The sequence below is a fragment of the Mus musculus genome, chromosome 11 (genome assembly GCF_000001635.26).
Source record: "Mus musculus strain C57BL/6J chromosome 11, GRCm38.p6 C57BL/6J".
Taxonomy (NCBI): domain Eukaryota; kingdom Metazoa; phylum Chordata; class Mammalia; order Rodentia; family Muridae; genus Mus; species Mus musculus.
Genome location: NC_000077.6, coordinates 63618595 through 63644382, shown reverse-complemented (window position 1 = coordinate 63644382; position 25788 = coordinate 63618595). Strand labels below are relative to the sequence as shown.

Sequence of the window (25788 nt, the reverse complement as noted above, 5' to 3'; positions counted from 1 at the left end):
GCACAGTACCTTCTTCCAAATGCTTTTATCTAACACCGTTTTTCATGGATAACCACATTCTGGCTTTGGCAGTTGCCAAGGAAGAGTTACAGCATTAACTCAATTGTCGACAAAGAAAACATCAAGTGCATCGCTTCAGACCGTCCTCTGCTTGAGATCGTTTGAACTGCATAGACGTGTGCGTGTGACTTATCAGAATAATGTCTGCAGATCAGATTCAAAAGGATTTGGTTTCACTTTAAACTCAAGTCACTGGAACACCTGCAAAATGAAAGGGCATGCAAAAGCGGCTATTGAGAGGAGTTGTTTATAAGAACTAAGATCGGCCTCCTACAAGAAGCTCGGTTACTTTTCTGGACTTAAAATGACTCTTCTGGGATAATGTTTTGATAAGTTGAGTGGTTGTGAATTAGGACCATGTGGAAATATCTTCTCTGCAAAAGGGACTTCGATGCTTAAATATAATGGGAAAAAGATGCACGGGGCAGATGCATTTCAAGCTTTGACTGACTCAGAACATGTCGCATCGCATAAACGTAAGTGCCATTGCTATTCAACTTATCCTCAGAGCCTGGAATGCTCTATGCCACAGGCCGCTTTGCTCACAGACACATGAGGAAAAACACACATTTTGTGTTGTCAGAAAAACAGAGTATAACAGGTTTTACCCCTTGGGTGACAGAGCAATTTGCTCTTGCCACTGTATCCATTTACATCCTTGCTGAATGTCTAATACTTCCCACATGCTTTTTATTCAAGCAGGTTCTCTGAGGCAGGCAGATCAGTAGATAATTGAATTTTGACTTTACAGTAGGCTGTGTGCTACATGCAGGGCCCCTCCTGTGTCTTATGCTCCATTGTGTTTATGTTCACAAATGAGACATAAATCCATATCTCTCCCATAGACCAGCACACTGAGAACATCTTAGTGAGTACACGGTACCTTAACTTGATATTTTTCAGCAAATGTAAAGTAATTATCATCAAGTTGTTTATTCCAGCTGTTCTATTTTGTATGCATCCGCTGTTGACAAATCTTGCCTTAATAATAGTGATACTGAACTTCTTCCAGGATCTTTAAAGGGAAGGGTTAATTCTCAAGTGGATCACCAACAAGCCTGCAACAGAGTGAGAGAAGACCTGGTTTAAGCCCCACCACCACTGTGGGACTCCAGAGATAGTAGCTCAGCAGTTAAGGGCATTGTTTCTCTTGCAGAGGACCCAGTTGGGTTCCCAGCAATCACACTGGGAGGCTCAGAACTTCCTGTAACTTCAGTTCAGTTTTAGGGGGGTCTGATGAGTTTTGGTGTAGGTCCTTCACATGCACCTACAAACACATGATGCACACAGACAAGCACACACAGAGACAAACACACACACACACACACACAACCCTCACTTCTTTCCTAACACTTTATGAACTTGCACAATACTATACACGTTATCAACGGGTTTGATTGAACAGAAGCTTTGGGTTCAGCTACTTTACCTATATGATTCTATTTCATGGTTTATTGTAAAGATCAACTGGAAAACAACAGTGGCCTTTTGACAAAGCAGAATGCATGCATGCTGCAAGCTTGAGTGCTGTTAACATCTAGACACATAGGACTGTGTAGAATAAAGTCACACTGTAAACTTACCATTGTTCTCCTATTTGAAACGCAGAGCAGACAGTGACATCTGTTACCTTTCCATGATGAAAGGGGTGGGAGGGTGAACTTGATTGCTTAAATTATGCAAGAAAATCTACAGAAGACAACAATGACTTTCATTTCTAGATGGACTGGTCCATCTCTGCGATGATTTATCTGAACATAGCATCACTAGACTGTAGTATATCGTCTAGACGGTGTGTATCTCATTATTTTGCAGCATCCCAGGAAGGTTTTCTGGGAAATGAGGTTGAGTTACGGCTGGTTGTGTGGGCCCGGTCATTTTCATCTGCTGTCAGGGAGTGCCGGAGAGTGAGGAGTCACAAGGGCACTGTATTTTGTGTCCTAGGAGATTGTCCTGTGATAAATGATCACTGCATAGGGATCAGAGACTGAACTAATCAGTTGCTGGAGGATGCTATTGATGCTCACCCATTGCTCTCACAGCAGGGAAACCGGGAAGGAGCCTAAGGAACATCTCCTTTGAAGAGCAGGCTATTACCTAGTTATAGAGGGGGAGGAGGCAGCAGCTGCCACCACCTTTGAACCTTTGATAAGTGACCTGACATCTGGGGATATTTCCTCGACTGTTTGTGCAATGGACATCCCAGATGCCAGCAGTATCTATGAGGATCTTAAATAGATTAGAAATAGAACAGAGACCATCTGGATTCATTGCAGGGGATGACTTTATCAGGGAACCCAGGGGTGCTGGATGGCACTTTTAGGGTCTATCTAAAATTTGCTTTCTCAAAATTGTTGGAAGATACTCCCTGGAGATGACAGCTGTCCCAGGCAGCTGGCTCCAAAGGGCTGGAATCACCTTTGTCTTTGACCTGAAGTGTCACCACCCTTCCTTCAACGCCGGAGATACAGATTCTTCCGCAGGGGAATAATTTCTTTGCACACATAACCTCCCTGCCCTTGCTTCAAAAAGGAACTACTTGTTCTTTATAACCCATCTCTTGCCATGAAAGGCAAGCATTTGAGGTGCATGAAAGGTACGGGTTAGGGACAGGAAAAAGAGCTGCCTCCCAGACTTGGCTTTCTGCCCTGCCTTCCAGCTGGGCCTGCCCAGATTCTTCTGTGTGGAAGGCTGGTGGATCAGCAAGTGGGGCCTTTTGGAGTGGGAGGATAATTGGGGGTAGGTCTAGGCAATGCTCACATTCCCAGCCACACCTTGGAAAGGACAGCAGGTGAGGACAAGCTGGCCTCACCCTCTCTTATGGTCCCCTTCCAGATCCACCCAGGCAAAGCTGAAAGAAACTGGCACCCAAGGATCAAGGGGCCCCGCCCTGCTTGTTTTTCATCGGAGGTAGTGAAGTGGATCCTGTGTCCTCATAGCTGCCCCAAGTCTCTCATTTATCCGCTGGTTTGAGGAGCAATACACATAACCCTCCTTTAAGGCTACATCACTAGGTAAAAGGTTATACCCAGCTCAGGATGACCACTGTAATCAGGGAGTGCCACCCCCCAAGAGTGTTTGTCTTATTATGTGACCCCCCTAAAAAGACCTTCATTTTCCACATATTACAAAGGAAATGCATACTGTTTAAATTCATACAAAAATGTCATTACTCCCTGGAGAAAAATATACTTGACATTTGGAGCAGAATCATTAAGCCTTTCTCTCACGGTGGCTACACATCACTTTTTCACTAACAGAATGTTTCATTTTGTTTTTATTTTTACTCCTGTTGTACTGGTGTGTGTGTAGTATGTGTACGTGTGTTATGTATGTGATGTGTGGTATGTGTGTGTGTGGTATGTGTGTGAAGTGTGCATGTAGTATGTGTATGTGTGCAGTTGACCCAAATTCTGGTCATCAGAGAATAGGAAACCTCTATTCAGATAATACCCACATTCGATTTGTCTGAGGCAATTCTGTGGGGTCATTTTCTTGACTGATGATTGATGTGAGAGAGCTCAGCCCAGCCACCCCTGGGCAGGTTATCCTGGGTTACATAAGAAATATGCTGAGTGAGCTACAGAGTGCAAGCCAGCAAGCAGCATCCCTCCATGCATCCTGCCTCTGCTCCTGATTGAGTTCCTGCTCTGACTTCCCACCATGACGGATTGTGAGCAGGAAATAGAAGCTCAACGACCCCTTTCCTTTCCTAGATGTATGTATGTATGTATGTATGTATGTATGTATGATGTATGATGTATGTATTCATTCATTCATTCACTTACTTATTTACTTACTTTGTGTCAGCGTTTTATCACAGCCACACAAAACAAACTAATATAGAGCTCTGTAGCAAAGAGTGAGTGTTGCTGAATCGGACCTGACTCTGTTGGGTTTGGGGAGAGCCGTAGAAGGACCTTTTGAGCTGGGAAAAGCTGCTGAGAGCTTAGAGCTTGGTGGGATGTTCTGCAGGAACGTGGGAGAATTAGAACACTAGGAGAAACAAAGATGGTGGAGACTGGCCAGGAAAATGTGAGAGTTTCACAAAGGTGATCCATCAGTCAGGACCATTTGTATGTTACTCGGAATTAAGAATTAGTGGAAATGGATCCTTCTATTTTTTCCTGGGACAAAGGTTGCTGGTCTTCTGTGGCTTAGAAATCAGTTGTGATTGCTAAGAGGCCAGCATCCGTGAGGTGGAGTCTTCTGGAACTGTCTTTTCAGGGTCAGCACACGGAAGTTGTGGTCCAGGGAGGCCAAGGCCCCATCTCCTGCTGGAAGCAGTGTTAAAGAGTCTCCCACGTGCTACTGGTTATGGACCTGTAAGGGCGTCCAGGAAGGCAAACAACTGAAGCCTGGCACTGGGAGAATCTAGGAAAAGCCATTGGTGAAAAAAGAAGCCACGGTAGCACTGGAAATCCCAGGTTTGGGGGATCATGAAGAGAAGATGAAGCTATGGTAGAGTCAGAGTCCCTGAAGAGAGGCTAAGCGGCTTTTGGAGAAGATGCTCCTCAGTTAGAGTGGAGGCTCATGGAGCTTTCTATAGAACTGTGTAGTGCACAGCATGGATTTGACTATTTTATTTTCCAATATTAACAACTGAATCCAGACCTTGGGGCATGCTGTGACAGGGTTCCTGCATGGGGACACATCCTTATCACTCTCCTGCTGACCCTTCATGTCCTCTTCTTTGAGACAGTCGTCTCACTCAGAGGTCTAAGTTGTCCTGGAACTCACTGTGACAACTCAGACTGGTCTGGAGCTCATAGCCATCACTCCTGCCTCTGCCTCCTGAGCTACCATGCCCTCCTCCCAGTCCTTTCTGATTTCTTTCTTTCTCTATTTATTTTTATTTTTTGAGAAGAGGTTTCACAGCGTAGCTCAGGCTATCCTGGAACTGACTGTGTAGCCCAGTCTTAGCATCTGGCATAGCCGGGATTACAGATCTATGCAACCCTACCCAGGCTATTACTGTTTTCATAACTAACTCCTAAAGATGTTTTTCCCCTGAAATGAAATGCATATTTTGAATTTATTAAATATGGCTCATATATGAACTCAGTTAACTATCAGTCCAGTAAAGACAAGGACAGTTTCTATCACTTAGAAGGACTCCCCAGACCCCTATCTGTCCGGCCTCTTTCTATCGTTCCATCTGGGTTCTGCCTTTTCGTATAGTCCCATGTAAATGGAATCCCATCCTATGTGGGGCTTTGATAATCATTTATGTTGTTTGGCTCCGTGGCTCTTTATTTGGGATGAGCAGTAATCCACTGTGTAAATAGTCACTTTGGCTAGTTTAAATGATCCACTTCTATAACGAAATCCCATGTAAGGTTGCAAAGTCTCCAATGCAGCCTTTGTACCTCATAGAGCCTTAGCACAATGCATGAAATAAATAACTGTGTCTTGGATCGATGGATGAGCAGGCCTACTGTGGGGACCTACCTCTCTCCTGGCTGGATTTATATCTCCCTGTTGAGATGCAGACAAGATCTGGACCTGGGAAACATCAGTGCAAGCAGATGATGTGGAGTTGTATATAAATAGTTGATATTTTTATACCCTTGGGCAGGGTCCTTGTGGCTTTTCCGTCTGACCCTGGGAAATGCAGAGGGAGGGGGGATGACAGTGAGAGGATTGGCAGAAGCCAGGAAGGGAGAGAGAGATTGGTCTGAGGGTGAGGCTGGAAGGGGTGGATCCTTTGTTGAAGGAAAGCAAGCCAGGCCTTGGGCTCAGGTTTTACTACCCAGGTCACTTTGGGATAAGGAATTTTATGCCCCCAAATCCCATCATAAATTTAAAAAACAAAACAGGGAAGCTCTCAGATGCTGGCTGACCTATTTTATACCAATAACCAAAAGAAATAAACTCCAAAATTCTACCTCCACGGCCTACCATGTTTATTTGGAAGAGTTGGGATTTGTGAGAAATATCCCCAGAATATGCCTGCAACCCTCTTTTTGCTCATGAGCAGACTGTCACTGTTGACTGATGCTGGTTCCTGAGAGCAGGCCAGTGTCTAGAGACCAAGCGCCACGAGGCTGGGATGGCTAAACAGGTTCTCGAAATATGCAGAGATGACGCTTCCACCATGGACACTCACCAGCAGCTGCAGAGAGGAGGCTGGGGTCCCAAGGCCATGCAGTCCAGGGACAGACAGATGCCTGGAGGCTTCTCTCTCCTCAATTTCCTAAGGGGCTAGTGGGGAAGATGATGGGAGTGTATGCTTCCCCCCTCAGCCACTGAGGGCGTGGCACCTGCTCTTATTATTGTTAATTTTTATTTGATAGCCTATTTATTGTTGAAACTAGAAGCAGTGGATTCTTGAAATTCTTATTAAAATATATTTTTTATTAGTTTGTTTTTATTGAACTAGGGTCTTACTGGCCTTGAACATGCAATTGTCCTGCCTTATCTTCCTAAGTGCTGGGGTACAGAGGCATGTCCCCACATGTGGCCTTAAGGTTAATATTGGAACTTCCCAGAATACACACTCCCCTGCAGCTTTTTTTCCTCTTAGATGTGGGAGGGAAATCCAGGTTTCTTCTGAAACGAAAGCACAACTTTGTGTCTAAGAAATTTCTGTTCATTGCTCTCGTTTCTGTCATTAGGACGAAATAATTACCTGAGGTGAGGTAATAGATGGGAAAAGAGGTTTGTTTTGCTTAACATTTCAAAGGGCTAGGTTGAAGAATCACAGCACTGGTTCTCACGGCTGTATCAGCTCGTGGAAGTGCTTGTGAGAGGAAACATCAAGAAAGGAAAAAGGAAGTTGGAGCTTGGTGGGGGGTAGTAAAAACTTGCCTTAGATCCCACCTCTCAAAGATCTCACTACCTCTTAAAGGTACTACACTGGAACCAAGCCTGCAACACCTGAACCTTTGGGGAGTGACCACATCTGAGCCATAGCTGTGTTACCTGCTATTTCAGTACAGTTATATGCACATTATTGTGTTATATATGCAGTATGAGCAGTCTCCTGGGACCTTTTCCGTGGGTTGGGTTTGACATCCTTGAAGGCCATAAAATATTTTGGAGAAAGCACTCAAACCTCCCACATGGACAGGGAATGGCTTATTACTTTTCCAATATGATCGGGTGCTGCAATGATAATATGAAATTAAATAGAGAAAGCTGCCTTTCGTCTTAAGGGAGCTACTATGGCAGAAGGTGGCAGTGACATCCACCACTGACAGACTGTGCACCAGTTTCTCAATTTCTAGTGTCTTTACCTTACAGGGAAAAGAGCCAAAGTAAGAATTTTGACACCCTAGTTCTGTGTCTAGCTAAGATGCTGGGTCTTGCTGCCAAAAGAGGGGACAACTGTGAGAAATACTGAGTAAACGTGGGTGGGTGGGGGATGGGGAGGTCTCCTAGGGTTTATCTGCTTAACTGCTACTGTCTTACCATGGGACACACAGGTGCCTGTCCCCATACCTGCTGTATCATGATTTCTGGTCCAGGTGCTCTCAGGAGAGAAACAGAGCAACACTGAAGTCCTACACATATGGGAGCCCGAGAACACATGGGGCAAGTTAACTACTGCAGATATTGGGCAAAGCAAAGAAAGATGGTGCCAGCCTCTCGTGTCTCCATCCCAGCAACATGGAACAGAAACAAGGAAGCCTAACAAACTAGAGAAAATTGTGTGTGAAAATGTTAAACGTTGAAACAAGGCAAAGAGCAGACTACAGAGGTAGCAGAATGGTTGTAATGGAAGAATTCACTAAATTACATGACAGATGGAGGAAATGTTTTCAGGTGGGAGAAGGAAAAAGAAGGGGACATAAAACACCAGAGAAAGCCTGTTATACAGAGGCCAGGTAATAGAAGTCTCAAAATTGGAGAGAACATGTCAGAAATGCCTCAAGGGTTTGGAGGGATGACTTAGTGGCTAATATTTTGTTTGGTTCCCAACACCCCAGGTCATGTGGCTCACAACTGTCTGTAATTCTAGCCCCAAGAAAGCCTGATGCCTCTGGCCTCCACAGACACCTACACTCATGCACACAGACACTGAACCCCCCACCCCCACATATATACATAATTATAAAATAACAAAAATTTTAAAAGAGGGAGATTGAAAAAAAACTTTTGCCTAGATAGGTTGTGGGAAAATATAAGAATATAAACAACAATGATAACAGCAAAACCCTAAGATGGTACTGAGAAAAAAGCTGATTTATATAGACGAATCAGACTGTCATCAAAGTTTTCAAGGGTAACAGAACAAGAAGAGAGAAGAAGAAATGAGGAAGAAGAGGAGGAGGAGAAAGAGAAAAGAGGGAGAAAAGAGAAATGAAGAGAGAAAAAGAAAAGGAAAATAGAAGATAGAAGTAGTAGTAGAAGAGGAAGGAGGAGGAGGGGGAGGAGGAGAAGAAGGAGGAGGAGGAGAAGAAGAAGAAGAAGAAGAAGAAGAAGAAGAAGAAGAGGAAGAGGAAGAGGAAGAGGAAGAGGAAGAGGAAGAGGAAGAGGAAGAGGAAGAGGAAGAGGAACAAGAACAAGAAGAACAGGAAGGAGAACATGAAGAAGAAGAACAAGAAAAACAATAACAAGAAGAAGAGAAAAGAGGAAGAAGAACACAGACTATATCAGTAGGTCAGTGGCAGTGTGCCATGGAATCACTGATCTGTGCTGCAAACTAAAGCTCACAACTAAAAAGACAGGTGACCGGGTGACTTCACTCAATCTACTCTTAAACCGTCCTCAGCCTATGACTGAAGTAGTGACTGCTGACCCAGCTCTCCATCACCCAAAGCTGGCTGGAAATGCAGAACGAAAGCCCTTTCTACTCTGTGGAATCAGAGTGTACATTGAAGACAATCTATGGTTTAAGCATCACTGGTCCCTAGCACACTCTTCTTGGAAAGTGAGTGAGCCTACAGCAACGTCCTGCTTCGTGGGCTGATGGCCATCTGTGACTGCCTCAACCTAACTCACACCTTTGTGGACAGCACTGTTTCAGACCCTGAGACAAGTCTGACGGCTATGTGTGTGGGTGTTTTAGCTCTCACACATATGGGACTGGACAATGCCAGCAGCCAGGGTCATCTTAGACATTTCAGTGGTCAGCATCACAGCACTGTGATGTCAGATGAGCCTGGTATAAAGTCAAGGATTTTCAAAATTGTGGAGAATGGGTGGCTCACTCAGCAAAGAGTGAAGTAATTGTGTAGGTACCCATAGCGGCTATAGTTGGAACCATGCAATTTTTCTGGTTCCACAAGGCATTCATTCTGAATCAGGGAGAGCATGTCTTTTGTGTTTGGTCACTGGTTTAGCAAATATGGCCATTCTTCTGTGTGCGTAGGTTCCACGGCCACAAATTTAACTAAATTTAAAAATATGCATCTGTATTGAACATGTGTGGAGTTTTTCTTGTCATAGTTGCCTAAGCAATATAGCATCTATATGAATGGCACTTATGCTTTTTATATACATAAACTGTGTCAAACTGATTCTCCTTGTATAGGAGCATGTGTGTAATCTGCAAGGTGTTCTGTAACACTCTTCTGGGCAAATGAATAAGCTGCATTTATTAAGCACCTATTGTGTCCCACCCATCAATGCCAAGTATGGTATAAAAGCACCATTGTCTATTTTTAAGTACAGCTCTTAGCGTTTGACCTGTGGGACTCTGGGAGAAGGGAATGAGATAGTTTGTGAACATTTGTATCAGATCACATTAAAGTCACCTAATTCACCTTTGTACTATTCTTCGCCTTCTGTCCTCATCTCTTCCACTAGTCTCTTCTTCCTAGCTAATAAGACATTTGCTTCTCAGATGGTCAAGGACACCTGAGCCTTCGTGGTTCAGGTCATTCAGAAGGCCACGCTGGAGCTCTGAAAGAAGCACTCCGTGTGTGTGTGTGTGTGTGTGTGTGTGTGTGTGTGTGTGTGTGTGTGCGCGTGTGTGTGCGTGCATGTGTGTGTGTGTGTGTGTGTGTGTGTGTGTGTGTGTGTGTGTGTGTGTGTGTGTCTCAGACAGCCCTGGAACTTCACCCAAGGTGCTGTGGTTTGCCTTTCCTCCACAGAGAGCAGGAGAGCGGGAGAGTGGGAGAATGGCTTGCATGTCTTTACCTTCTTCGATCTATCCCAGCAGAAGGAGATAGAGGAGGCAGAAAGGGAGAAGCCATGACTTTAAAATCTAAATTCATTTAGATACCATTTCATTTTCTGAAAATGGATTTAACTGATCTTGGAAAGAAAGAAAAGAGGAGAAAGCAAGAAGGAAGAGGGAAGAAGGAAAGAAGATTTGGGGGAAGATGGGGTTAGAAAAGAGAAAAAGTACAAAAGAGGGTGGAGTGGTCTCGCTCCCCCGGCCCTGGGCCTTGGCATCTCAACAAAGCAGATTCTCAAATCAGGCCCTTAAATTCCAGTGTGCAGCACACCGCCCACTCCTTTCCTTGTTCCCTAGGCTTGTGCTCTGGGCAAATCTGTCCTCATTAGGGGTGTTAAAGACAACATAGGTGTTTGTAGGGGCATGCACGCATGTGGAGGATTGTCTACAGCAGAGGCACATTATTGATATGTTTAAATGTGTGTGTGTGTATGTGCGCACACACACACACACACACACACACACAGAGTAACATCTCTGTCATGCAAAGAAAAGACAAAACCATCCAGAGTTTGTTTCTTCCTTCCTCCCGTGTCCATCTTTCTTTCTTCTGTCATCTCCTTTCTCTGAAGTCCCCAAACACTGATAACACTCTGAAAGTGCCATTGCATGTAATTCCCTCAGGGAGAAGGAAGGAAGGAAGGAAATCTTTGTCCTGGTGGCCTCAGGACACATCTTGTTTGGCAATTACTGCTCTATAGCACACATGCAAATTACTTCAGAGAACTGACTAACCCAACTGGGTGTCTTCCATTGGAGCTGACTTGGGGATTTATTTCCTGACTTCTGAAGGGGCTTCCGGGCTTCCAGAGTGGAGAACTTCTCACAGAGCAGCATTCAGATTTAAAAGGCTTTTCTTGCCAGGCGATCATTTCCAGACTTGCCCACGCAGAAGGGCTTGGGGGAAGAGTGGAACAGAAGGTGGTAATTTGCTAAGAAAGGAAGGAAAAACAATAATATTTATTTGATTACATTGTCTCATGTTCTAGTAGGGGGTAAATTACAGGCCTGATGACTTCAGTGTTGAGGGTTTGCCCCAGAAGGCTTCCTGTGCTGGGGGCTTCGCTGTTAAAGGGAACAGCACAGAGGAGGCCCTTCTTATTGTCACCACTGTGCTGTCGTATGCAAGGCGAGTCTCCAGAAGGACCATCCAGCTGCACACCTGCTTCTTGTGCTCATTTACACTGCCCCCCAAAGTGAACAACTAAACAAGAAAGGAAAATGCTACTGGATCGCTACCAACCAGAGAGAGCAGGGCAACAGTTCCAGAGTCCCCCCACAATGCACCATTTTTTTCATCTTTCCAACCTCTGGGTGGCATTAGCATCACTAATGCTCCATACATGAGGGAATGGGCTTTCTGTCCCCACTACCTGACAAAGGCTCCTCCAGACTTAGAAGTAACAAAGCCCTCTGGGTCTTGAGGGTCAGGCTCTAATTGATGACCATAGCCCTGTGAATGCACTTGCCCACCGACTCCCAGAACCCCCTGCCTTGCTCCTCTGGGAATCCGTACTCAGCAAGGACAGAGACTTAGAGCCCTGACCAACTTGGACCTGACTCTTGCTTGCACCAAGAGGCATCTGAGAGGTTGTTTAGCACTCCAGCCTTCACATTCTTCACTCTTCAGTCAGGGAACATCATTTCTACCTTTCGTGATGCTGTGAAGATCAAATGCTTAGAGGATAAAACCTACTGAGCAAAGTACCATTGTACAACCAGAGGCCCAGGCTGGCCTGTGCGACACTGCTCCAACTGAGATGTCCCACAGGACTCGAGCGTGGTCCTTAATGAAAGACTATGTTCCCAATCACCCCACCCCTTTTTCAGGAGAGGAGGAAAGGGGAAGCAGAATGAGAAGTAACTAGACGTGGTGACACCAGCATATAATGTCAGTGTTCTGAAGCAGGAGGATTTCCCAATCTAGACCAATCTTTGAGTCTAGCCTGTTTCAAAAACAAAACAATGGCAAAAAAAGAGCATCAGAATTAACCAAAATGAGCCCTGTGCCTCACACCCTGGCACCAACACTTCCCACCTGGCTCACCGGGAGTCAGTTACCCCTTCTCTGTCTACCTCACAGCGTTGAAGGAATTCAAAAGAGCAGAGAGGCAGCAGCAGACGTTTCAACCACAAGATGCTTTCAAATAAAGCTGAATTACCTCGACAGTAACCATTCCTGGTCTGTTCAGCAATATATACATTTTCTCTTGAAGGATCTTCTAAGGCAGTGGTTCTCAACCTGTGGATTATGACCTCTTGTGGGGGAGAGGGGTGTCAAATGACCCTTTCACAGGGGTCACCTAAGACCACCAGAAAGCATAGATATTTACATTATGATTCATAATGATGGCAAAATTACAATTATGAAGTAGCAACGAAAATAACTTCATGGTTGGGGCTCAGCACAGCATGAGGAAAGGGTTGTAGCATCAGGACGAGAGAACCTCTGCTCTAAGGGATTACTACTGGGAAACCTTCACTCCAAAGCAGGTCAGGACTTATGTTGCTTGGAGAGACTGCTGCATGTCCTTACCCTATGCTCAGGGCTCTGTGCTTGGAGAGACTGCTGCATGTCCTTACCCTGTGCTCAGGGCTCTGTGCTTGGAGAGACTGCTGCATGTCCTTACCCTGTGCTCAGGGCTCTGTGCTTGGAGAGACTGCTGCATGTCCTTACCCTGTGCTCAGGGCTCTGTGCTTGGAGAGACTGCTGCATGTCCTTACCCTGTGCTCAGGGCTCTGTGCTTGGAGAGACTGCTGCATGTCCTTACCCTGTGCTCAGGGCTCTGTGCTTGGAGAGACTGCTGCATGTCCTTACCCTGTGCTCAGGGCTCTGTGCTTGGAGAGACTGCTGCATGTCCTTACCCTGTGCTCAGGGCTCTGTGCTTGGAGAGACTGCTGCATGTCCTTACCCTGTGCTCAGGGCTCTGTGCTTGGAGAGACTGCTGCATGTCCTTACCCTGTGCTCAGGGCTCTGTGCTTGGAGAGACTGCTGCATGTCCTTACCCTGTGCTCAGGGCTCTGTGCTTGGAGAGACTGCTGCATGTCCTTACCCTGTGCTCAGGGCTCTGTGCTTGGAGAGACTGCTGCATGTCCTTACACTGTGCTCAGGGCTCTGTGCTTGGAGAGACTGCTGCATGTCCTTACCCTATGCTCAGGGCTCTGTGCTTGGAGAGACTGCTGCATGTCCTTACCCTATGCTCAGGGCTCTGTGCTTGGAGAGACTGCTGCATGTCCTTACCCTGTGCTCAGGGCTCTGTGCTTGGAGAGACTGCTGCATGTCCTTACCCTGTGCTCAGGGCTCTGTGCTTGGAGAGACTGCTGCATGTCCTTACCCTATGCTCAGGGCTCTGTGCTTGGAGAGACTGCTGCATGTCCTTACACTGTGCTCAGGGCTCTGGGAGTTTCTGCTTCTTCCTAGCGGGGTTTCTAGATTGGGGTATTAGAGGAGAGGACCAGAATCTCCCTCCATCCCAGCAGATGATAAATGCTTTCCAGACACAGCTGCTCATCTTCAAATAAAGCGGTCCCCGTGACCAGGTATTTGTGAAAGGTTAATTGAAGGTGAGGTCCAAGCTTGCAGGCAAGCTCGGCCTGCGGCATGATTGCTCTTGCTGCGATCCTCCAACTCTCCATCTCGCTCCTGCCTGTACTCATCTGATGATAAAATGCCAGCTCTCTATTACTGGCATCCGACCTTTAAATGGCAAAGAGCCACTTTGTCATCAAATAGAGTCGTGAGCAGTCACAAAGGAGGAGACGGCACCAGAATACTAACTCACGGAAAGCTAGCACACTGGACATTCCATTGACTCAAGCACGGCTTCCTACTGGAGAATAAGGGAAAGCAAGACTTTGGATTCCTCTCTGGTTCTTTGAGGCAACACGGAATTCTTTACTGACAGTGTCCCAATCCAGCACAGTTTGTTTTCTGTCAGGTCTGGGGTTTTGTTTGTTTGTTTTGGTTTTTTTTTTTTTTTTTTTGACAGTCTTACTCTGGAACTTACTGTGCAGCTCTTTTTTTTTTTTTCCGAAAAAAAAAAGGGGGGGTTTCTCTGTGGAGTCCTGGCTGTCCTGGCACTCACTCTGTAGACCAGGCTGGCCTCGAACTCGGAAATTCGCCTGCCTCTGCCGCCCAAGTGCTGGGATTAAAGGCGTGCGCCACCACACCCAGCCACACTCAACTCTTAATTTTGGCTTACAATTTCCTTTCTCTTTGTAATCCCTCCTTGCCATCCCTTCCTCATACTCATGAGGTTATTGGCTTAGCCCACATACCCCTCAATATGAACATTAAAAATGCTCTGGCCCTTGAGTGTCTCCTGCAGGGCTCCATCAGGCAGGACATGCAGTGCTATGACAGTCAGGAGTTAGAGTGAATCCCTACCTTCAAATTGCCAGCTGCTCTGCCAAGCCACTTAGCCTTTGGGTATCCCTGCTCTCTCCTAGCTGTAACTTGGAATGAGTTTAATGGCATCGCCTCAAATTCTAATGGGACCGTGCTGAGGAATAACAAACGCCAAACCTTGTAAAACACATGGGAAAGTATGAAGCAAGACACGCAACGCTGATCTTGAATGGACTTTTCTGCAGGGCTGAGGCGTGGAGAGAAAAAGAAGCTGGAGAAGGAGGGGAAGGGGACAAACCCCAAACAACCGAATCCTTTTGTTTTTACACATCAGAGGTCGGGGCAGCTGTGTAATGCACAAAAGGAGACTAGAAAGATGGATCTGAAGAACTAGCCTTGCCTGTTTGCTATCTCAGGATTCAAAGATGACAGTACTCCTCCATCGTCTGTCAGGGAGCTTCCTATGGTCACCTACTGCCTGTAGTCTCTTCCACTTTCTGTGCTCACCTCTGCATGCAGCGAATTGCAACAAAGAAGGCTTTATTTTAGACGTTGAATTCAATGTTTAGAATGGCTTGAGGCCCCAGCATTTAAACCTGGGCTAACACATCTTCAAGTCAGTGTATGCAAAGACCTGCATTCACTTTGCCACACTAAGCAGGAGTCTAGAAGATGTAGCATTATAATGAATAGCACCTACATTTAAGGTGTAAAATATGTTAAAGAAATGACAATAGCAGGCATGTAAAATTGTACAGAGGGAAGATAAGCTTCTATCATACAGACTGTCAATCTGTGGAAGTTGGGAGATTGAAAATTCTCCAGTAAGGAGAGTTGTTAGGATAACAAGAAGCTCAAATTGACCCAAAGCTTGTAGGTGGATAAACTGGGATGGGAGAGGGGATAAAGAGCCTGGCACAGGGACAGTAGGGTGGATGCTTGTACCCGGGAGAGAGAAGATGCTGAAGAAGGGGTGAAAGCACAAGGGGTGGAAACTGAGCTAAGAAGGTGAGTTCTAGAGAAGAGTGGGGGTCTGTGGTTTAGGACTGAGACAATGGGGAACTTGCTGCCTACCTTATTTAATGTAAAAGATTTAGTTAAAATGCTTAAAAGGGATATGCCCTCCCCTCACTTCCTGATACAGGTTGGTGCTTCAGAAGTCTGTAGGGAATAGGGATCAGACTCAGATAGTCAGCCTTTGACTGCCATCTCTGAAAGGTCTGCTTCATAGAGTCAACCTTTCCAGCAAGCCATTGTCCTTTTCAAAATTTAAATATATTTTAACTGATACATAAAACTGTAAGTTGTACGTATTTGTAAAGTACCACAAAGTGATTTGATACATGCATATGCTCTATGATTTTCTAGTCAGTGTAAACATGTCGAATTCCTTGAACATATCATCCATCATTTCTGATGATTTTTTTTTACCTTATTGTGATATCAATGGCTTCATTTATAGCCAAGGTACTATGAAACAGTCACTATTTATCTCTCACAAAAATAGTCCCACTGGCCTGTGTTTCTCTCTCCTTCTCTCCAGGACCCTTCCAACAGTTGGTATTTACCGTTCTGTGGTCCTCTGTGAGGTTCTGCATGGTGGATTAGAGGCATACAGACCAGTGGATGGGCCTGAGTCATTTTAGGTGTGCACTCATATCATGTAAGAGGCAATGAATGGTGCATACCTATAATACCAGTGTTTGGTAGGCTAAGGAAGGATTGTCAGTTGGACACCATCCTGGGCTAATGGTAAGTTTGAGGCTAGCTTAGAATAAATAGCAAGAATGTTTTTGTTGGTTTGTTTTTTTTGTAGAAAAAGTCAAATTGCAGATCTAAAGCAGAATGTCAAGGGGAAGAAAAAATAGAAACATGCTTCTGACCTGGGACTAAAGGACACGTTTTATGAAGAAAACAGCATTTAAGCTGCAATTGAAGAGACAGTGATGGTGTCACTGGGCAGAAATGGTGGATGGCAGAGCAGCAGGAGTCAGGGAGATGGCTGAAAAACCACGACCCTGATGGCAAGGAGCTAGCACCATGTCCTATTTCATTAAAGCAAGGTTAGAGTGAAGAGCAGTGATCAGTAAGTTGGGAAAGCTAAGGATAGAGTTGTTGAGAAATGGGCTTTAGCAGACAGCAAAGAACTTGAATTTATTCCTTGCCAATAGGAAGCCATTGGGATATTCATATAAGACATCAACACCTTGAGAGTTGAAACCTCAAAATCAACTTTGATGCGAAGTCTCATTAAATCATGAATATTTATCCCTCTTCCAGAAAAAAGGGAACCTTTTAAAGTTGACAAAGAAAGTGAGCATGAAGGGGGGGGGGCAAAGAGAATGAAATCAAGACCCTTGGGGTACTCATATTCCTTTCACGGAGCAGAATGCCAACTGCCTTGAGCATCCTAGTAAAGGATGCTGGAAGCCTGATGTTGGATGGGTGTGAGGCAACCTGCCCCAGACTTCTTTTGTTTTCTAGTTTGCTTTCTCATACATGGGGAGAATGTACAGTCTCTCAAGATTTGAACATAGTCTTCATGGGCCTTTTATGGGCACAGCAGTGGATTATTAGTAGGCAAAGAGTCATTCACTATGGGCTGCTGTGCACAGCTAGTCCTGGTGTCTGCAGCCCATTGGAAAGAGTAAATTTGAGCTACTTCTAGCAGGCTGTCAGCAGCTGAGTCCTCAGCTGGTTTGGGCCCAGCCTCCAGCCATGACTACAAGTATTAACTCTTTCTTCCACTCTGCTGTTTGGTTTCTCTTAGGGAATTTTTCTGTGGATGAAAGAAAAATTATAGATTGAGCTTACTTTTTCCTCCAGAGCACAGTGTTAGAAGTGGGCAGAGCTTAGTACAAGGAGAGAGAAATGGATCAATTCGCATTCTTCTACATGATAACCGCCAGTTGTGCCAGCACCATTTGTTGAAAATGCTGTCTTTTTTCCACTGGATGGTTTTAGCTCCCTTGTCAAACATCAAGTGACCATAGGTGTGTGGGTTCATCTCTGGGTCTTCAATTCTGTTCCATTGGTCTACTTGTCTGTCACTATACCAGTACCATGCAGTTTTTAATCACAATTGCTCTGTAGTACAGTTTTAGGTCAGGCATGGTGATTCCACCAGAGGTTCTTTTATCCTTGAGAAGAGTTTTTGCTATCCTCGGTTTTTTGTTATTCCAGATGAATCTGCCGATTGCCCTTTCTAATTCGTTGAAGAATTGAGTTGGAATTTTGATGGGGATTGCATTGAATCTGTAGATTGCTTTTGGCAAGAAAGCCATTTTTACAATGTTGATCCTGCCAATCCATGAGCATGGGAGATCTTTCCATCTTCTGAGATCTTCTTTAATTTCTTTCTTCAGAGACTTGAAGTTCTTATCATACAGATGGATTAAGGAACTCCACATAAAACCAGAGACACTGAAACTTATAGAGGAGAAAGTAGGGAAAAGCCTCGAAGACATGGGTACAGGGGAAAAATTCCTGAATAGAACAGCAGTGGCTTGTGCTGTAAGATCGAGAATCGATAAATGGGACCTCATAAAATTGCAAAGCTTCTGCAAAGCAAAAGACACCGTCAATAAGACAAAAAGGCCACCAACAGATTGGGAAAGGATCTTTACCTATCCCAAATCGGATAGGGGACTAATATCCAATATATATAAAGAACTCAAGAAGGTGGACTCCAGAAAATCAAATAACCCCATTAAAAAATGGGGCTCAGAGCTGAACAAAGAATTCTCACCTGAGGAATACCGAATGGCTGAGAAGCACCTGAAAAAATGTTCAACATCCTTAATCATCAGGGAAATGCAAATCAAAACAACCCTGAGATTCCACTTTACTCCAGTCAGAATGGCTAAGATCAAAAACTCAGGTGACAGCAGATGCTGGCGAGGATGTGGAGAAAGGGGAACACTCCTCCATTGTTGGTGGGATTGCAAGCTTGTACAACCACTCTGGAAATCAGTCTGGCGGTTCCTCAGAAAATTGGACATGGTACTACCGGAAGATCCAGCAATACCTCTTCTGGGCATATATCCAGAAGATGCCCCAACCGATAAGAAGGACACATGCTCCACTATGTTCATAGCAGCCTTATTTATAATAGCCAGAAGCTGGAAAGAACCCAGATGCCCCTCAACAGAGGAATGGATACAGAAAATGTGGTACATTTACACAATGGAGTACTACTCAGCTATTAAAAAGAATGAATTTATGAAATTCCTAGCCAAATGGATGGACCTGGAGGGCATCATCCTGAGTGAGGTAACCCAATCACAAAGGAACTCACACAATATGTACTCACTGATAAGTGGATATTAGCCCAGAAACTTAGGATACCCAAGATATAAGATACAACTTGCTAAACGCATGAAATTCAAGAAGAAGGAAGACCAAAGTGTGGACACTTTACCCCTTCCTAGAAATGGGAAAAAAACACCCATGGAAGGAGTTACAGAGACAAAATTTGGAGCTGTGACAAAAAGATGGGCCATCTAGTGATTGCCATATGCAGGGATCCATCCCATAATCAGCTTCCAAATGCTGACACCATTGCACAAACTAGCAAAATTTTGCTGAAAGGACCCAGATATAGCTCTCTCTTGTGAGACTATGCCGGGGCCTAGCAAATACAGAAGTGGATGATCACAGTCAGCTATTGGATGGGTCACACGGCCCCCAATGCAGGAGCTAGAGATATTACCCAAGGAGCTAAAGGGAACTGCAACCCTATAGGTGGAACAACAATATGAACTAACAAGTACCCCGGAGCTCTTGTCTCTAGCTGCATATGCATCAAAAGATGGCCTAGTCGGCCATCACTGCAAAGAGAGGCCCATTGGACTTGCCAACTTTAGATGCCCCAGTACAGGGGAACGACAGGGCCAAAAAGGAGGAGTGGGTGGGTAGGGGATTGGGGGGGGTGGGTATGGGGGACCTTTGGGATAGCATTGAAAATGTAAACGAGGAAAATACCTAACCCCCCCCCCCAAAAAAAAAGAAGTGGGCAGAGATCTCAATGTTCAGCCAGCATTCAAATTGTAGAGATAGGCCCAAGAGAGGGAGGGGCTGGAATGAAATAAGGCATCCATTTCTCTGGTCATCTCCCCACATCTTACTACTTCTTTCAAGTGCCTGTGTTTGGTAGAGCTAGATGCAATGGACTTTTTTTTTTTCATTTAATCAATCTCTCCCCTTATTGCAGCTTCCCTCCTTAACATCTAAATTTAGACATTATTTTCTTAGATTCATAAAATATTTTCATAAAATGCTTTATGAAATGGGTCTCAAGTCTATCCTGAAACAATAGACCAATAAAGGAGAAGAGTCAACAGTTTGCAGAATGTAAAAACTGCCTGCTCTGCCCAATAATTATCAAGGACCAACAGAGGTATTTGTATCATCTCAAGATTAGAAAACAAAACCAACCAACCAACCAGAAAACCAGGCAAGGACAAACAAAACCAAATCTCAGATAGATGAATAATATTTAAATAATAGAATACTAAGTGTAGTGGCTATTCCTGGTTGTCAACTTGACAATATTTGGAATGAACTACAATCCGGAATTGGAAGGCTCACCAGTGACCCTTATCTGGAGGCTTGGAGATCCTTATCTGGATCTTGGTTTGAAGATCTTGAGCCATAGTGGCTATGCATTCCAGAAGATTGAATCTCCGAGTTTAAGGAACACACCTTTAATCTGGGCTACGCCTTTCATCTGGGATTAAAGGTGTGGTAGAACACACCTTTAATCTGGGCTCCACCTTCTGCTGGAGACAATATAAGGACATTGGAAGAAGGGAGTCTAGCTCTTGCTCTTGCTCCTTCGCCTGCTTGCCGTGTGAGACTGAGTAACTGCTAGATCCTTGGACTTCCATTCACAGCTGCGACTGAACAATTGTTGGGAATTGGGCTGCCGACTGTAAGTCATCAATAAATTCCTTTACTATCTAGAGACTATCCATAAGTTCTGTGACTCTAGAGAACCCTGACTAATACACCAAGCAAATATGGAACCTCAGGAACGCAACCTGACAAAACAAAAGATATAAACTACACCTGAACCCTCAGTGACAACAGAGACACTTCTGAGTCATTTCTGTCACTGAGACACTTCAGGTCACTGGAAATTTGTTGGTTTACAGTTATGTTTGCAGCTGGACTCCACTCAAAACCATACATTGAGCAAAGATATTTTCTGAGAAGAACAAAGGGAATTGATGGGTGGAGACCTGCACTGCAGTGATGTCACAAGCTTGTGCTTCAGGAAGGCAGGTGAGAATCCATGGGAAGGCAAGTCATGTGACTATGACAAGCCAGCTGGCAGAAGTTCCTTAATGGGAGGGAATTTATTTCAGCTCATAGCTTCAGATGCTGCAACCCACTAGAGTAGGGGAGGAGGTATCCATCTGTGTGGTCTCGGTCTGTGGTGGTCACATCACAGTGCCAGACAGAAAGCATAGATAGGGGCTCAGGCCAGAAGTGGAACTGAGCCGTCTTCTTAGTGGCCAATGTCCTTGCCAGCTGTTCTTAGATGGACAAGGGCCAACATCTTTCCCAAACAGCACCACCACTTGGGTACCAATTGATCAAACATATGAACCCATAGAACCATGTCACATTCAAATCATAGCATTTTACCCATTGTCCCCTAGACTCCTGTCCATCTTACATCATGACATATATTCCATCCAACTTTGACAGGTTCCAGGCTGTTCAAAAGTAAGAAGACCCTTCTGATGCCCAAGACAAACTCTTAACCCATAAAATCAAACAGCAAATGACATAATCCCAACATGCAACCTCGCACAGTAAATCTTCCCTTTGGGAGGAACAGGAGGATAGCAAGGAAAAAACCACACCAAAGCAAGACCAAACCCTAGCAGGACAGAGACAAAAGCCTGTACATAACTCCATGCCTAATGTTCAAGGCTTGTGGAGGCATTATCTGGGCTCCAGAGAACTTGGATGGCACTGTCTCTGTGACTCCACTGTGGCAATGGTGATTTTTCTTTTGGATTTGCTGTGTTTGGTGCCTGGAGCTCTCCCTACTAGATATACTACACTGGTGGCATATCTACTCTCCTGGATTCTCATTGCAGCTTAGGCTTCACCCCCACAACTGTACATTTTGGTCTCTTCTATGGATTTATCAACATCACACATTTCCTGGTCTCACAACATCTTCGGAACCTTGGTGTAAGTTCCATGACCCACTTAACAACTGCCTTTTTTTATTCCTGCAAACCAACATTATGTGAAGGATGCCAAGTTCTGCTGCCAATTTGCAAAGTTTCATAGTCCCTCTGAACCATGGCTGTGACAGCTACTGAGCCTCTGTGAAGCTCAACTGAGGAGAGCATGTCTCTATGAAGTTCTACATACAGAAGAAACTCTGGAGGCTTTGTGTTCTTGTGAACTCTCTTTATACATGGACGTGTTTTGTTTTTTAAAGTTTATTTTAAGTTTTATAGCTCACAGCTTTTGGTGGGTAGGGTCTTACTCTTAAGTCACCAATCCCGTTGTCCCAGTGCAGAGTGAAAAGCTCTTCTATGGTGCTAATCTGATAATCAACAACACTTAGTCTGAGGCCATTTTGGTCTTTGCTTTAAATGCACCCAAGCTTCTTTCCCAGCAGCTTCTGCTCCAGTGTTTGCTTTGAATTCCTGCTAGAAACCTGGCAGAGGAAGTGGACAGTGACCATGCCACAACCTGCATGCTACAGTGTCTTAAAATTGCTCTGTTACTTTTAAATCTAGCCTCACTCAGTTTTAACTCTCTGAGCATAATGTGAGCCAGATTCTTTGCCGGAAGGAAGATGAATTCTCTGTATCCTAGGTCCTACTTCAATCCCACCCGTCCCTTACGAAACCTCATGACCAGGGCCTTTGTGTAGTAACATGTTAAGCAAAGCCTTTGCATCTGGCTTTATCTTACATATCACCACATCTCCAGGACCTATATTTTCATCAGAGCTATGGTCTTTTTATGGTAAGACAGCAGAGACTGAAGACTATAGCATCAAGGTTAATGTACAAAAGAGGCCAGTGTTTGGAAAGAGACTGGAAGCCCTTAATCAGTCTGGGCTTCAAACACACACAGTGTGCATACAGGGAAAGCTTGCAGTGCAGGAAAGATAGAGGCAGGTGCTATATAAATGTGTCTCACAAACGGTCACAACGTCATGGCCCAGCACTTTGGAGACTTTCCCTCGGCTCTCTAACCCACTCCTATTCTCAGAAGTATTCTCTTGTTACCCTTCAGAGTTCTTCAGAGTTCTTACCTGTACGGTCCAAAAGCTTCTTTAACAATGTGCTGTGGCCTCTTTACTTCTCTATTCTCTAGCTCTAAACTCTTCCACATTTCTCCCATAAACCAGTACAAAAAGCCCACGACTCATATGGTCAGGTTATCATGGCAGTGGTCTCACTTTTTGGTGACAGTTTTCTGCATTATTTGTATTCTCGTTGCTATGACAAATTACCTGACATGAATAAGGGTGAAAGTTTTCGTTTGTCCTATGGTCTAAAATGGTATCATTTATCATGGCAAGGACAGTGTGGGAGCTAGTGGGTATTTGGTTCATGGTGGCAAGGTTCTGAGCTGGCCATATTGTAGTGGCAGATGGGAAGCCAAGAGCTTGCTTGGGCCAGAAGTGGACCTTCAAAGATCTGCCCCTGGTGGTTTATGTTTGACAATTACACCCCAGAGGTTTCAGGACCTCACAAAACAGCAGCATGAACTGGGACCCACGTGGTCAAATGCGTGAGCCTGTGGGGGACTTTTCACTTTCAACCTGCAGGAGCAGAGAGAGAAAATGGTATTCACTGGGGAAGAGCTTACATAGTTGTTGTCAACATCAACATAATAAGGATAGCAATGACATCTCATTTATCTAGTTAAGAGAACAGAATTAAGCGACTGGATGATGATACTTTTAAAATGCATTGGTCATTCACAGAGTGAACAGTCTAAGTACTGTGTATTTTTTTTAAAAGAGAACTTAAAAATAACATAGAACTATTCTATACATGTTTAATAGTATGTCAATAGTGGTCATAACAACATTTCAAACCAGTAATTGTGAAAAATGGAACTCGAATGGCAATATCTCAGTCATTTTGATAAAAGGAAGAAAAGAAGGAAGAAAATGAAACCAAAGACAAGAAGATACCTTAAGGTGTGGTTTGCTCCTGAAGCAGAACTTGGAATAACACCTCATATACAGTAGCTGATTCAGGAAGTGCCTCAGAGAGCTGGCGACCTGGAGAGTAGGGCAGAGAGCATTGATAGTGCCAGCCTGAGGCTACACTCGCTATGACCTGTCATTTAAACCCCTCAGTAGTATGGAAGGAGCTGCTCCAGAGCCATCTACCCAACAGCTGTTCCACCCACGGGAGCAGAAGGTGCTGGCTGCTTCACCAGCTCAGCTGTGTGCATGTGTCTCTCAGAGGCCTCCCACATAGTGACAGTGGTGATGCCCTCATGGGTACAGTCAAAGACAGATGGATGAGCAGCCATGCACTGCTGTCGTGTTACACCTGTGTAGAGCTGGTCATTCTGACAACTGAAGTCAAGTGATCAACATGACATCAACCTGGGTGCAAGAGAGACAGACAGATGCACACACAGGAAGTCAGATTAGGACAGTAGCAATAAATGTATGCAGTTTTCCCATAATTCCCAACGAAGGCAAATTGGAAGAAAGAAGTCTCGTTAGAAGACTTACATTAAAAGGTGACATTAGTTCTAAAGTCTGATATTTAGAGCTAATTAGAGATCCATTGACCATGAGGGTGCAGAGGAGGCAGAATAAATGGTAGGGAAGCATTGTCCACGACCATCATCCCATTTCCCCAGGCTTTTGTCAATAGAGCCCACAGGGCCTAATGGGTGGGGGTCTTAACCTATCTTTTCCCACTGGACTTCAGAGAAACTACAAGAGGGATTAGAAGTCAACTTACAAGTGAAGAGACTGAGACAAAGGAGAAGCGACATGTCACTACGGATCATTAGCTCCTCATTTGACCAGTTTCTCCACTCCGCCATTTTGGCACAAAGACAATTCAGCTAATATATAAATGAATAGTAGTGGTAGGATTTCGGTGAAATTGTACTTACCTTACCACAGCAGTCTGATTTGGCTGTAGTCTGCTGATCTCTGAAGCACCACAAAGAAAGCCACACAATAGCGTCTTCGTCCATGTCATACATGTTCAGAGTCCATCTCAGCCCCACATTCTGCAGGATATCAGGATCCATCTCTGACCATGTTCTGTGGGACACTTGGGTCCATCTCAGTCTACACTGAGAGCAAAGGGGAAACTGGAAACATGCTGGCTTTTCTGTTCCTCCATGACCTTTCAACCCCAACATTGCTCCCGCCATTTCTACGCTGCCTTTCTGGGCACCATGACAGTTACATGTTGTGGGTGCCATGCTGAAGGGAAAAGTCAGGTAAATTCCTGGGCTCCTCTTTCCCTGCAGTTCCCTACTTGTCCAGCTTCTGTAAACATCCAGAGCAGTCGCCTTCCGGTGAAAGCCGTTTGTTCCATTGTAGACGGACATAAAAGAGACCACCCAAAGCCTCCAGTGAGCGTAGTCACCATTTGTCCAGAATTATGGACGTTTCCTCATTTTAACTCATCTACAGTTTCTAATGCTGCCACAAGGATCACAGAGTTCTTTTAAGAGAGGGGGGGTAGGGTGGGGGGAGGGGAAGTATCCAGTCTGGCCACATGAATGACTCTGTCATCCTTGTTCTGGGGGTGACTCCCCCTGCAGACATGACAAAGGGTATTTTATATCTGTTCAAATACAAAAACTGGCACCCTTGGAGCTGAAAGGAGCAGAACTGTCCATTGTTCCCTGCCCCCCCCCCCTTTCTGTCCCTTGGTGCCATTTCTTAAATTCCGGGCTCTACTTAAAAGTCATTGTGCATTGTGCATTGTTTTTTGTTTTTTGTTTTTTTTTTGAAAAGCTGAAACAAAACAAAGCAAACTCCAGAGCTTGCAGCCCCACTACAGACAACAATAGGGACGTGAGTAGCAGAAGCCTTCAGAGATGACAACTATTAGGGACCTTCCTGAGAAACTGTCACTGGGACATGGCCATGGGCTCTGATCCAGCTCCTCCTCCTCCTGCTCCTTTGATTGGCACCTACAGGTCTGGCAGTTTGAGGAGAGAATGGTGGATTATTTAGAAGCTCTTCCCTCGCTGATAGAGTTTGGTTTGAGGAAAAGCC

The 25788-nt window shown here is 44.8% G+C and overlaps 1 protein-coding gene across 2 annotated transcripts; it reads right to left on the bottom strand.

Moving 5' to 3' along the window:
* Gm29958 (predicted gene, 29958) lies at positions 1 to 25182 on the bottom strand. Of its 2 annotated transcripts, XR_388737.3 has the most exons (5): positions 24666 to 25182; positions 23719 to 23808; positions 10922 to 11118; positions 944 to 1118; positions 1 to 261 (listed from the first exon to the last, which is right to left on the bottom strand). XR_388737.3 is itself a non-coding variant. In XM_006534598.3 (4 exons), exons 1-4 carry the CDS (start codon positions 25110 to 25112, stop codon positions 1091 to 1093), a joined length of 762 nt encoding a protein of 253 aa, XP_006534661.1. In that variant the 5' UTR covers positions 25113 to 25182; the 3' UTR covers positions 764 to 1090. The 2 variants fall into 2 exon arrangements, 1 of the variants encoding a protein (XP_006534661.1); XM_006534598.3 differs by lacking the exon at positions 1 to 261 and having other exon boundaries at positions 764 to 1118.
* Between the last annotated feature and the right edge of the window lie 606 nt (positions 25183 to 25788).